At 27.5% G+C, this 14,477-nt stretch overlaps 1 protein-coding gene across 3 annotated transcripts in view; it reads left to right on the top strand.

The window, feature by feature from the left end:
* LOC145258294 (contactin-like) overlaps window positions 1-14,477 on the top strand; it is a 276,192-nt gene that overhangs the window by 120,251 nt on the left and 141,464 nt on the right. For all 3 annotated transcript variants that reach the window (XR_013864091.1, XM_080116330.1, XM_080116329.1), the window contains exons 7-8: window positions 9,733-9,828; window positions 13,853-14,086. Coding sequence is in view for 2 of the 3 variants with exons in the window: in XM_080116330.1 (XP_079972456.1) it covers window positions 9,733-9,828; window positions 13,853-14,086 (330 nt within the window). In the remaining variant the exon portion in view is untranslated. The remainder of the gene's footprint in view (window positions 1-9,732; window positions 9,829-13,852; window positions 14,087-14,477) is intronic.

Below are 14,477 nucleotides of genomic sequence, written 5' to 3' on the forward strand. Positions count from 1 at the left end.
GATTTAATCGGAAATATTTTTAATTTAATCAAAATTATTTATTTTAAATGCTTTTATTTAGTGAAAGACTGTGATTTTATCCAACATATTTTTCATTTGTTAAATAGGTTATTTATTTGAATAATTATTTTTCGTACGAGACTGCAATTTTACCTAAAATATTTTAAATGTGTTTTTGTTATCCAAAATTTAATTTAAATACTAATATTTGATATAGAATTTAATTTAAATACTAATATTTGGTGTAGAATTTAATTTAAATACTAATATTTGGTGTAGAACTGTGATTTTATTCAAACTATCTTTAATTTAATCAATTTTTGTTAGAAAATTGATTAAATTATATTCAGTGCATGACTATGATTTCATCCAAAATATTTTTAAATTCCTTCCAAAATATTTTTTTAATTTTATTTAAAATTTTGGAAATTTGAATAATTATATTCGGACCAATTTTCTAAATATAAACCAAAATGATTTAATTTTAGTACTTATAATTGGTGCAAGACTGCAGTTTCATCACACATATTTTTAATTTTATTAGAAATATTTGTAATTTTGTGCAAGTTATTTTCGATTTGAATTTCACCCAAAATATGTTTAACTTTACTAATATATTTATTTTGAATATTTATGCGTTTATATTTGGTGCTGAAATGTGATGCCGTCAAAAATAATCTTAATTCAACCCAAAATGTTTTTTTTAAAAAATATAATTTGTATGTTTCTCGACTGGGATTTGATTCAAAATATTTTTCATTTAATCGAAAATGTTTTTAACTAAAATACTTACATAGTATTATATTAACATGTCAGGGCAACGCCGAGTAACCTGGTCGATTATTATTATTATTATTATTATTATTATTATTATTATCATTATTATTATTATTATTACAGAAAAAAATGACAATTATATTTTAGAAAATGTGAATATACACTTGATAATGTTTCATTTTAACCAATAAATAAAATAAACAAAGACGATTTAGAAATTTCCAGAGTAATTGTGGAATTTAGTTAGAAGCAAACAGATTTGGGGTTACACCAGAGATCACTTCGTTTTGTCATTGAACACGTAATAGCAAAGATCACGATAATGCGTTGGCGAGAAAGGCATTAGCGAGTAGATGTGGGGACGACCTCGTTGGAAGTAGAAGGGGAAGAACCAGTAAAAATGTAGAAAGAGACTCAGCGTGCCAAAGTAAAAATCCATAAGACAAATAAATGCTGTGTAAAATATAACTTTTTATGGCGTCCTTCCAGGGTTTGGACAAATAAGAAGGTATGTGTCCCTTTTGGTCCGAAACAAGCAGACGTATTGTGAGCTGTATGATTGTGTGTGTCATATTTTTAACTACGTGTATTTGTGAAAAAACGGTCGCACTTATAATGAACATATATATATATATATATATATATATATATATATATATATATATACACGGCACACTGAATATTTCTATACTCAGTATGCAGACATGCATTAGATATCAAATATACTGTTATACAGACCACTAGACGATGCGCCAGCCCGTGTAATATATATTGACACATGTAAGAAATACAGACACAAATATATGAGATACACGTCTCTCTCTCTCTTTCTGTATATATATATATATATATATATATATATATATATATATATGTATATATATATATATATATATAGTAATTTATAAAATATATATGGCGATTAAGCTACACTGAATATTCGGCGTTTCATCCGCTATAGGATTCGTCAGGCTTATGCGCGAATTCTGTGGTTGTTTCTCGTTTTTATATATGTTGAGGATTTTAGTTAGCCAATCAGCTTTCTAGTATCCACCGCGCCCCTTCTTATCAGCCAATGGGCATGTCTTTTATCGAACAAAGGATCCGTTTTAGAACTAGGTTAGTGGTTTAAGCCAGACGATTTTCCTCATTTCTGCTCTTTTTTATATATAAATATACATATGTGTACACACATACATGCACACATACATATATGTATATATATATGTGTGTGTGTGTGTGGTCGTTTATGTATATTCATGTTTATTTAATTTATTTATTTGTTTGTTTTCTATTGTTTTTGTTAGTTTTAAAGCTATTTTGTATCGCTATCCTAGAGTAAGTTTTATTTTGTGAATACAATTGTTTGCTATTTCTCGCCTACAGTTTAATAGATTTGGGGGTGCTTTAAAGTACAGGATAGCAAATTTTTCATGGAGGCATAATTTACATGGGTCATCTAAATGTCTGCACGTGGTAGCTTGTCTTATTATTTTCCATTCGACTACCGGCGAGTGTCCGTTTTCTTTGAGTTCCCAGTGTTCGCTAGTGTTGTTTTTATACGGTGTTTTTTTTTTATTTTTGAATGTACTTTTGTGGTTATAGTATCGGGTGTTGGAATCTAAGGAAGTCATGCCTATGTAATATTTCTTGTTATTCAGGTTTTCTTTCGCAAATATTGTTGCTTGATCAACTACGCTTTTTGTTAGACATTTATTTTGAACTGGGCAAAGTGTGCGGTGTCTACAGTTGCATTTATCTTGTTCGTTATTATTATTTTTATTTATGGTATGGTTGTTCTTGTCCGGGGTTGGTTTGTTATTATTATTATTATTATTATTATTATTATTATTATTATTATTATTATTATTATTATTGTTATTATTATTATTATTATTATTGTTATTATTATTATTATTATTATTATTATTATTATTATTATTTCTGCTAGTGTTGGTTTTATTTTTGTCATGGTGTCTACTTTTTATTGTTCATTTTGTTGTTGTTTACATTGTTTTTATTTAGTATTTTGTTATTATGTGCTTTAATTATCATTTCCAATTTTTTGCAACAACTGTACTTCAAGGTATTTTTATTGAAGATTTTGTGTAAGGGGTTGGTTGCGGGAAAGTGTTTTTCAATAAGGTCTAGAAATTTCTTACCAAGTTTTGTTTTTAACATTTGATTGCATGGGGCCGTATACCAAATTATAGTTCTTTTTCTTCTATTTTTGATTTTATTATAGTTGTTGGTGTTTTGTTGCTTATATTTGATATCGATATTTTTGTATCCACTATTTTTTAGGGCTGTTTCGTAGATATTGGTTGACCTGTTAAATGCATTTTCATCGCTTGAGTTATTACTGAGTCTACTTACGATCGAGTTAGGAATGTGTTTTATAATTGATGGTGAGTGGTTGGACTTGGGGTTTACGTAAATTGGAGTAGCGTTATCTTTTAAGTATGATTCATATGTGTTTTTATCTAAGTTTAACGTGACGTCCAGGAAGTTTGTTATTTTAGCTTAGCTGATACGTCTGCTTTTAGGCCTATTTTTTCATTTCCTTGTGTATGATTTTCTTAAAGTTTTCTCCCTTGACTTTGTTGGAGTTTTTTATAGCTAGTCCGTCATCTCTATATAGAGATAGAACAAGATAAATGCAACTGTAGACACCGCACACTTTACCCAGTTCAAAATAAATGTCTAACAAAAAGCGTAGTTTATCAAGCAACAATATTTGCGAAAGAAAACCTGAATAACAAGAAATATTACGTAGGCATGACTTCCTTAGCTTCCAAAACCCGATACTATGACCACAAAAGTACATTAAAAAAAACCCGTATAAAAACAACACTAGCGAATAAATACTGGGAACTCTATTAAACTGTAGACGAGAAATAGCAAACAATTGTGTTCACAAAATAAAACTTACTCTAGGATAGCGATACAAAATAGCTTTAAAACTAACAAAAACAATAGAAAACAAACAAATAAATAAATTAAATAAACATGAATATACATAAACGACCACACACACACACACACACGCACACACACACATATATATATATACATATATATATGTGTATGTATGTGTGCATGTATGTGTGTACACATATGTATATTTATATATAAAAAAGGAGCAGAAATGAGGAAAATCGTCTGGCTTAAACCACTAACCTAGTTCTAAAACAGATCCTTTGTCCGATAAAAGACATGCCCATTAGCTGATAAGAAGGGGCGCGGTGGATACTAGAAAGCTGATTGGCTAACTAAAATCCTCAACATATATAAAAACGAGAAACAACCACAGAATTCGCGCATAAGCCTGACGAATCCTACAGCGGATGAAACGCCGAATATTCAGTGTAGCTTAATCGCCATATATATTTTATAAATTACTAACTAGCTCTACCTACGTATTGAGCACTTTTGAAGTAAATACTTAAAGTTTACGCATAAATCTATACCTTCGTATATTAATTTTATGTGCGTAAATGAAGTAGTTATATATATATATATATATATATATATATATATATATATATATATATATATATATATATATATATATACTCCGGCTACCTAATATTTCGTGCGGGATTGCGATTATATTAAAATATTTAAAATTTTATTTCACATGTATTGAATTCGAATAATTATATTCGGAGCAGGACTGTGATTTCATCAAAAAATATCTTAAATTTCATTTTATCTAAATATGTTTTACTTTTAATACTCATGATTGATGAGGGAATAGAATGTTATCCATATTTTTTTTATTTCATTCTAAATGTTTTTAATTTTTATTCTTATATTTGGCGCAATTGCAATTTTATTTAAAATAATTTTAATATCATTGGAAATATTTTTATTTGGAGTATTTTTAATAGGCACATAACTGCGATTTATCCAGAATATTTTAAATTTGCCCAATTATGTATTTTTAATTAAAACAAATTATATTCTGTCCAGGTCTGCGTTTTCGTCCCAAATATTTTACCTAAAATGTCTTTAATTTTAATATTTATATTTTGTGCGATATTTTGATTTCATCGAAAATATTTTTATTTCATCGAAACTACTTTTTAATTTGAATTCTTATTTTCGGTGCGTGACTGTTATTTCATCTAAAGTATAGTTTTTAAAATTTTAACTTAAATGTATTAATTTTAATACGTATATATATATATATATTGCGTGATTGGAATTTTATAAAATATTTAAAATTTCATCTAAAATATTTTCGATTTGCATAATTGCATACTTATATTTTATGCGGGAGTGCGATTTCATCCAAAATATTTTTAATTTTGTCCAATATATATATATATATATATATATATATATATATATATATATATATATATATATATATATATATATATATACTAGCAAAAGTACTCGTCGTTGACTGGGTTCAAAAATAGCCTACAAAAAATTGACTCTGATTTATGAAAGTATGATAGATTATGAAAAGGAAGGGTTGTAAAGAGATAGCTTCGAATTTGGGGGTATCAAAACCAAAGCAAAATATGATGAAAGTAAAAATAAAATAGATAAACCCCATAATTTATTATACCATACCTGTTCATACTGAAACACTTATAACAATATTCTGTGGATCTATATGAAAAAACCTTGTTAAACTTTGTGACATATTTCCATAATTTTATTATACCATATTTCTTCAAACTGAAACATAATTATCAAAGTATACTTACGCAGATAGATATGAAAAGTCTTTATTAAAGTTTGTACTATTTCCATTCTATGGAGGCCAGGCGCGAACGCAGACTCCACAATTTTATTATACCATCCCTATTTAAGTTAAAACATACTTATTAAAGTATTCTTATGTACATCTATATAAAAATCACTTGTAAACGTTTTTTTTTAATTTTAAATTTTTTATTTCCATACTTTGTGGACCAGGCACGAACGCAGACCCCACAATTTTAATGAACCACCGTTCTGCCAGATCAAACATACCCATTCCTGTGTCTCGATATATCTCTTATCATTATATGTAATCAGTTTTTTAAAATAGTCAACCATATAGGAGCCTATTCGTGACCAGACACACACACACAAACACACACACACACACACACACACACACAGACAGACATTCAGCTTTATATATATATATATACATATATATATATATATATTTATTTTTTAGTGCATATATTGGGTGCCGGACTACGATTTAATTCAAAACATTTTTAATTTGATCCGTAATTTGTTTTGAATTTGAATGCATCTAATCCGAGTTACATATTATTTCACCAAAATATTTAAAATTTCATCCATGTTTTTATTTGAAAAAAAAAAAATAAATAAATAAACGACAACCGTTTCTTTATAAATATTTTTAATTTCATTGAAAATGTTTTGTTTTTATTTTGAATACTTATATTCAGTGATCGACTGGGATTTTATTCACAATATTTTAATTTAATCGAAAATGTTTTTATTTTGAATACTTATATTCAGTGATCGACTGGGATTTTATTCACAATATTTTAATTTAATCGAAAATGTTTTTATTTTGAATACTTATATTCAGTGATCGACTGGAATTTTATTCACAATATTTTAATTTAATCGAAAATGTTTTTATTTTAAATACTTATATTCAGTGATCGACTGGGATTTTATTCACAATATTTTAATTTAATCGAAAATGTTTTTATTTTAAATACTTATATTCAGTGATCGATTGGGATTTTATTCACAATATTTTAATTTAATCGAAAATGTTTTTATTTTAAATACTTATATTCAGTGATCGACTGGGATTTTATTCACAATATTTTAATTTAATCGAAAATGTTTTTATTTTAAATACTTATATTCAGTGATCGATTGGGATTTTATTCACAATATTTTAATTTAATCGAAAATGTTTTTATTTTAAATACTTATATTCAGTGATCGACTGGGATTTTATTCACAATATTTTAATTTAATCGAAAATGTTTTTATTTTAAATACTTATATTCAGTGATCGACTGGGATTTTATTCACAATATTTTAATTTAATCGAAAATGTTTTTATTTTAAATACTTATATTCAGTGATCGACTGGGATTTTATTCACAATATTTTAATTTAATCGAAAATGTTTTTATTTTAAATACTTATATTCAGTGATCGACTGGGATTTTATTCACAATATTTTAATTTAATCGAAAATGTTTTTATTTTAAATACTTATATTCAGTGATCGACTGGGATTTTATTCACAATATTTTAATTTAATCGAAAATGTTTTTATTTTAAATACTTATATTCAGTGATCGACTGGGATTTTATTCACAATATTTTAATTTAATCGAAAATGTTTTTATTTTAAATACTTATATTCAGTGATCGACTGGGATTTTATTCACAATATTTTAATTTAATCGAAAATGTTTTTATTTTAAATACTTATATTCAGTGATCGATTGGGATTTTATTCACAATATTTTAATTTAATCGAAAATGTTTTTATTTTAAATACTTATATTCAGTGATCGACTGGGATTTTATTCACAATATTTTAATTTAATCGAAAATGTTTTTATTTTAAATACTTATATTCAGTGATCGATTGGGATTTTATTCACAATATTTTAATTTAATCGAAAATGTTTTTATTTTAAATACTTATATTCAGTGATCGATTGGGATTTTATTCACAATATTTTAATTTAATCGAAAATGTTTTTATTTTAAATACTTATATTCAGTGATCGACTGGGATTTTATTCACAATATTTTAATTTAATCGAAAATGTTTTTATTTTAAATACTTATATTCAGTGATCGACTGGGATTTTATTCACAATATTTTAATTTAATCGAAAATGTTTTTATTTTAAATACTTATATTCAGTGATCGACTGGGATTTTATTCACAATATTTTAATTTAATCGAAAATGTTTTTATTTTAAATACTTATATTCAGTGATCGACTGGGATTTTATTCACAATATTTTAATTTAATCGAAAATGTTTTTATTTTAAATACTTATATTCAGTGATCGACTGGGATTTTATTCACAATATTTTAATTTAATCGAAAATGTTTTTATTTTAAATACTTATATTCAGTGATCGACTGGGATTTTATTCACAATATTTTAATTTAATCGAAAATGTTTTTATTTTAAATACTTATATTCAGTGATCGACTGGGATTTTATTCACAATATTTTAATTTAATCGAAAATGTTTTTATTTTAAATACTTATATTCAGTGATCGACTGGGATTTTATTCACAATATTTTAATTTAATCGAAAATGTTTTTATTTTAAATACTTATATTCAGTGATCGACTGGGATTTTATTCACAATATTTTAATTTAATCGAAAATGTTTTTATTTTGAATACTTATATTCAGTGATCGACTGGGATTTTATTCACAATATTTTAATTTAATCGAAAATGTTTTTATTTTAAATACTTATATTCAGTGATCGACTGGGATTTTATTCACAATATTTTAATTTAATCGAAAATGTTTTTATTTTAAATACTTATATTCAGTGATCGATTGGGATTTTATTCACAATATTTTAATTTAATCGAAAATGTTTTTATTTTAAATACTTATATTCAGTGATCGACTGGGATTTTATTCACAATATTTTAATTTAATCGAAAATGTTTTTATTTTAAATACTTATATTCAGTGATCGATTGGGATTTTATTCACAATATTTTAATTTAATCGAAAATGTTTTTATTTTAAATACTTATATTCAGTGATCGATTGGGATTTTATTCACAATATTTTAATTTAATCGAAAATGTTTTTATTTTAAATACTTATATTCAGTGATCGACTGGGATTTTATTCACAATATTTTAATTTAATCGAAAATGTTTTTATTTTAAATACTTATATTCAGTGATCGACTGGGATTTTATTCACAATATTTTAATTTAATCGAAAATGTTTTTATTTTAAATACTTATATTCAGTGATCGACTGGGATTTTATTCACAATATTTTAATTTAATCGAAAATGTTTTTATTTTAAATACTTATATTCAGTGATCGACTGGGATTTTATTCACAATATTTTAATTTAATCGAAAATGTTTTTATTTTAAATACTTATATTCAGTGATCGATTGGGATTTTATTCACAATATTTTAATTTAATCGAAAATGTTTTTATTTTAAATACTTATATTCAGTGATCGACTGGGATTTTATTCACAATATTTTAATTTAATCGAAAATGTTTTTATTTTAAATACTTATATTCAGTGATCGACTGGGATTTTATTCACAATATTTTAATTTAATCGAAAATGTTTTTATTTTAAATACTTATATTCAGTGATCGACTGGGATTTTATTCACAATATTTTAATTTAATCGAAAATGTTTTTATTTTAAATACTTATATTCAGTGATCGACTGGGATTTTATTCACAATATTTTAATTTAATCGAAAATGTTTTTATTTTAAATACTTATATTCAGTGATCGACTGGGATTTTATTCACAATATTTTAATTTAATCGAAAATGTTTTTATTTTTAATACTTATATTCAGTGATCGACTGGGATTTTATTCACAATATTTTAATTTAATCTAAAATGTTTTTATTTTAAATACTTATATTCAGTGATCGATTGGGATTTTATTCACAATATTTTAATTTAATCGAAAATGTTTTTATTTTAAATACTTATATTCAGTGATCGACTGGGATTTTATTCACAATATTTTAATTTAATCGAAAATGTTTTTATTTTAAATACTCGGTGCATGATTTCGATTTCATCTAAATTATTTAAAATTTAATCCAACCTGCTTTTAATTTCATATAATTATTCGGCGCGGGACTGCGATTTTATCCCCAACTTTTGTACAGATTAACTAAATGTAGTCGAATAACTTTTCCTTAAAAGGCATTTGCTAATATTTGTGTTTCCTTTCCAGTTCTCGGTGAATTCCCATCAGACGATATTATTCCACAAGTTGTTCGCGGTGAAATCGGAGCCGTATTCAAATGCCCAAACGTGCATTATAAACCAAGTAAGTGCTCTATACTTTTTTCCATTACTGTTGATTTTTATTTATTTAATTTTTCTTTACAATGCATATTGGCATTAAAGCATAACTGACCATTTTGTTCGCGGCCAGATTTATAAGGACACAACAAGCGCTGAGAGTTGTGTAGTAAGATGTTTATTAACACTGCAATCAAATTTCTGCATGTTGGTAAGTGCAAAGAAAAACAAGAAGCAGGGAGGAAATTCCAAAGGTAAGCTGCCCCACAAAAGAGGCTAATAAAATAAAAGGTTATCTAGACCTCTACTGTAAGATGTTGGGATTCTGTTACTTGTCGAAAGAATCGGGATATTTTGTGTTATCGCATCATCATAGAAAGCATAATCTTGTTAATGCATTTTTAATGAATAATGCAATTACTATAGGTTCTTGTAATTTCGCTGCATTTCCATGGACTATTTTTTTATAAAAGAACACACACACACACACACACACACACACACACACGCGCGCATATATATATTTCAAAAAACGAAAAATTAAAAGGTAAATATCTATATATTTTTAAAGCAAATTTATTATGTAAATTCAAAAATATATATTTTTCTCTACTTATTTCTACCTGTAACCCATATTAATTTTCTTATAAATTTTAAATCCAGACCTTTTATTTCAATTTTTCAGATTCATCTGCCTTACTTTTAATGCTAGGTTTATTTATGGTGTCTTTTAAATTCAATAAAAACCCTTCAAAATTTGCTGATGAGGAGACCTTGCTTATCGAAAAACTATATATAATTATTGTACATAACTTGATGTATACCACAATAAAAAGCATTGTTTTCCGAAACGATCGTACAGATAATTGATTTTGTTGTTGTTCCTTCTTATGAAACGGATTTTTAATTTAATTAAAATTTAATTTTTAAATTTTAACTTATCAATCACATTACTTAATATATATATATATATATATATATATATATATATATATATATATATATATAAAAGAACATATATATATATTAATAAAGAACATATACAGAAGGCAATGTAGGGGTGTAACGGAACGACATAACTAATACAATTTAAGAAACCTAACAGTAGAATGAATTATGCAAATTCACTTTTTATCAATACAATATGAATATATGTACGTAATTTAAGAATATTTTATACTTGCATTGTGGTTTTTACTTCTGTCAGCATGGTCAGATGAAAGTTCTGTACTATATAATTTTTCGAGAAAATAATCCCTTCCTCAAATGCGTGTCCAATTTTAGCTCAAACGTGCATTTGCTTCATTGTCGCTATTCGTTGCACATCTGCATTGTATTGCAATCTCTGAATTTTATTAGAGATATATGAGTCTTGTGGTTTCTTTGTTGCCTTTAAAGTTTTTTTTTCTGTAAACAAACTTTGATTTTCCGGGGAGCTAAAGATATTTTAGAAATTGATATATTAATTCGGTTAGTTGGTTATGCTCAAAACTGTTCGTAAAATATGTATCGAAGTTTTTAAATAAACACACACACACACACGTGTGTGTGTGTATGTGTGTGTATGTGTGTATGTGTGTGTGTGCGCGCGCACACACACATGTGGGTGAAAGTATATAAGAACGCTGTTAGCAATGTAGAATACCGGTATTGTTGTGTGACATGACGTATGAACAAAAACAATCAACCAAACGAAGTTAGTATATAGATTATAAATCTTCGTATATCTTTTCTAAATCGCATATATATCAGTAAATATCGACCTATTGTTTAATATAATCGGGCTGGTAAAATATCTTTGATAATTTCGAGAATACCTCTCTTTTACAAAAAGAAAACAAACCAAAAGCATGTCGTAAAACTGAATAAGAAATACGAATTCAAATCAGCTGTCTAGCATACAAAATCAGGGGACCGGTGAATTTATTAAAATTTATTTATTTGTTTTTATATCATTAAAGCTTCTTTATTTTTGTTAATTTTAAATAAAATCATATGCGTGTGTGTAAATGTGTGTGTAAACGTGTGTGTGAATTCTTATCTTGGCTCAATCGGATGCATCCCGCATTAAAATATACTTATGAAGGAGAGCGTAATTCCACTTTGGCTTTCGTCGCCGTATTAGTAACGAAACCTTCATCGAGTTACCTAACATTAATTTAGCGTAAACCTGCGTTTCCGGAACTGAACACATCGTGTCTTTATGATTTGTTCGCAATAAATAATCTATATATATATATAAAAGGCAAAATGTGTGTTAGTGTGTGCACATTTTGTGTATGTCCGGCAAAGGGGGAGGGGTTCTCGGAGGGGGGTCAATGTTTCTAAGGACATTTTATATGCTACCTAGATTAAAATATCTCCGATTCACGAAATGAGGTCACGTGTATCTTTTATTCGGACGACTTTTACACGCTATTTTCGCGATATTTATTGGTCTCCGCGTGTTTCTTTGCCTTTCCGTATAAAAAAAAGAAGCTGAAGCCGTAGCAAAACCCAGCTCCCAGACACTCGTGTCGGTGACGTCGAGAAAAGCAATCAGCTTTGTATCAGACAATTGCTATTCATTTGGACACTTCCTTTTTTATGGGGAGCTGGTTTCCCCCAACATCTTGGGATAACTGCGGTATTACATTCCCCTATGGCCTGATGTTTGACCTCATTAAATTTACGGACCTGTCACTTAACTTTTTAATCGTTAAATTGAAACGCTTTTACTCCCTATCCCGTCGTGGCCGAGCGGTAAGGAGGCAGTTTTTTCCCCTTTCTTTTCCACCTACCTGTCTACCAAAACGTTTTTCTTTTACAGCGACCAACACCCGAGGCAACGCCGGGCACCCACGCTAGTAAAAAAAAATAAAGAACAAAAATAATAATCGATATCCACTTGATATGATAAGTTCAGTCATCAAAAATAAATTTTCGTAAATAATTGCTTTCTACATGCTATTTTGCGCCCCCTCGAAAAAATTACTCCTCCTCCACACTATAAATAATGATAATAATGTTATTTATTTAAATATGGTTGCGATGCCGACTACATGGGTAGACCGACATTGAGAGTGGACAATAGAATTAAACAATGCATACTTAGTAAAATTAGGAATGGAACCTACCAATCAAAGACGTTCTAAATAATACACCCGAGTCCTCTATAACGAACCATTTGTTTAAAAACCAGACGTGCACAACGACTGTATCATGCTCACTCTAAATTTCATTTAAAGATCTTAGAGACTATACAGGCTAGCTCGCCCTTTTGTAAGGGAGTGTCGCTTAAGTTTCAGGGTGATTACTTTTTAAAGTAATCCTCCATTGAACATATACATTAAAACGGATTTCATTTTCAATATAAACTGTTCTCCCAAAATATCCCTCGACACAGCTCTTGCTGAGTGAGTGCGAAACCGGTCAGCTGATATTTTTTGTATTACTTTTTACTTTTAATTATGAAAATTAAAAAAACTTCTCTTCATATATATATATATATATATATATATATATATATCGCAAGGTAGAAAGTGTAAAAAAAACAGGATACAAGTGCTTAATACGTCAGTAGAGCTAAATATTTTTTTTATATTACAACCTGAAGTATTGACTAAATCTAGTACAATTGTTTCTGCGGACAGAAAATTTACTGTTTGCGTCATTAGACGACAAAAGTAAAACAAAAAATCCTTTCTTTTTTTTGTTTTACTTTTGTCGTCTGACGAAGCAGACAGTAAATTTTCTGTCCGCAGAAACAATTGTAGTGGATGAAGTCAATACTTGATGTCGTAAAATAAAAAAATTACACACACACACACACACACACACACACACACACACACACACACACACACACACACACACACACACACACACACACACATATATATATAATTTTGTAGAACCTAAAGGAATCTTTATAATGCTAAAATATTTTGTGTTCACCCATCTCGCAAGAAAATGTCATTGAAGAGATTTCCCATAAACCCGGTGATCCTTATTACAGAAACTTCTATTTGTGATTTTTTACGAGATTTCTGATTTTTTATTCTTTCCAGGTGTTGTTTACCGATGGTTCAAAAATAGCCCCCAGAATTTCGTCAAGACAGACCGTTATCCTCATGCATTTGTCTCTCGGAACGGACGTCTCTACTTCTCAGAACTTACTAGTTCTGACGCCGGTCTTTATTACTGTCTGGCTAGACTGAACGCCGATATTGGAGCGCACCTTAGTTCGGAACAATCACCTATTGTTACTAGCATGCCAACACCAGTAGTTGTGAAAAATAACGGTAAGTGCCATCGTCCCACTATATATATATATATATATATATATATATATATATATATATATATATATATATATATATATATATATATATATATATATATATTCTATTTCGTATATCATAAAGAATGCGTAGTTGTAAATAAATACGCCATCACCGTCACAAATATAATTTGCAGATTTCTTTCTGTCTTCTGATGAGAAGAATAGAAATAGCATTCTTTGAAACTTCGCGAAATAAGAACTTTGTAAATTGTTTTATGCAGCATTGAGTCGAACAATAAATTTGATTGTAAATTTCAATTTACAGTTTTAATCTTCTTTCTCTCTATCTTATATATATATATATATATATATATATATATATATATATATATATGTGTATATATATGTGT

The sequence above is a fragment of the Euprymna scolopes genome, chromosome 33, assembly GCF_053919585.1.
Source record: "Euprymna scolopes isolate OS-2025 chromosome 33, ASM5391958v1, whole genome shotgun sequence".
Taxonomy (NCBI): Eukaryota; Metazoa; Mollusca; class Cephalopoda; order Sepiida; family Sepiolidae; genus Euprymna; species Euprymna scolopes.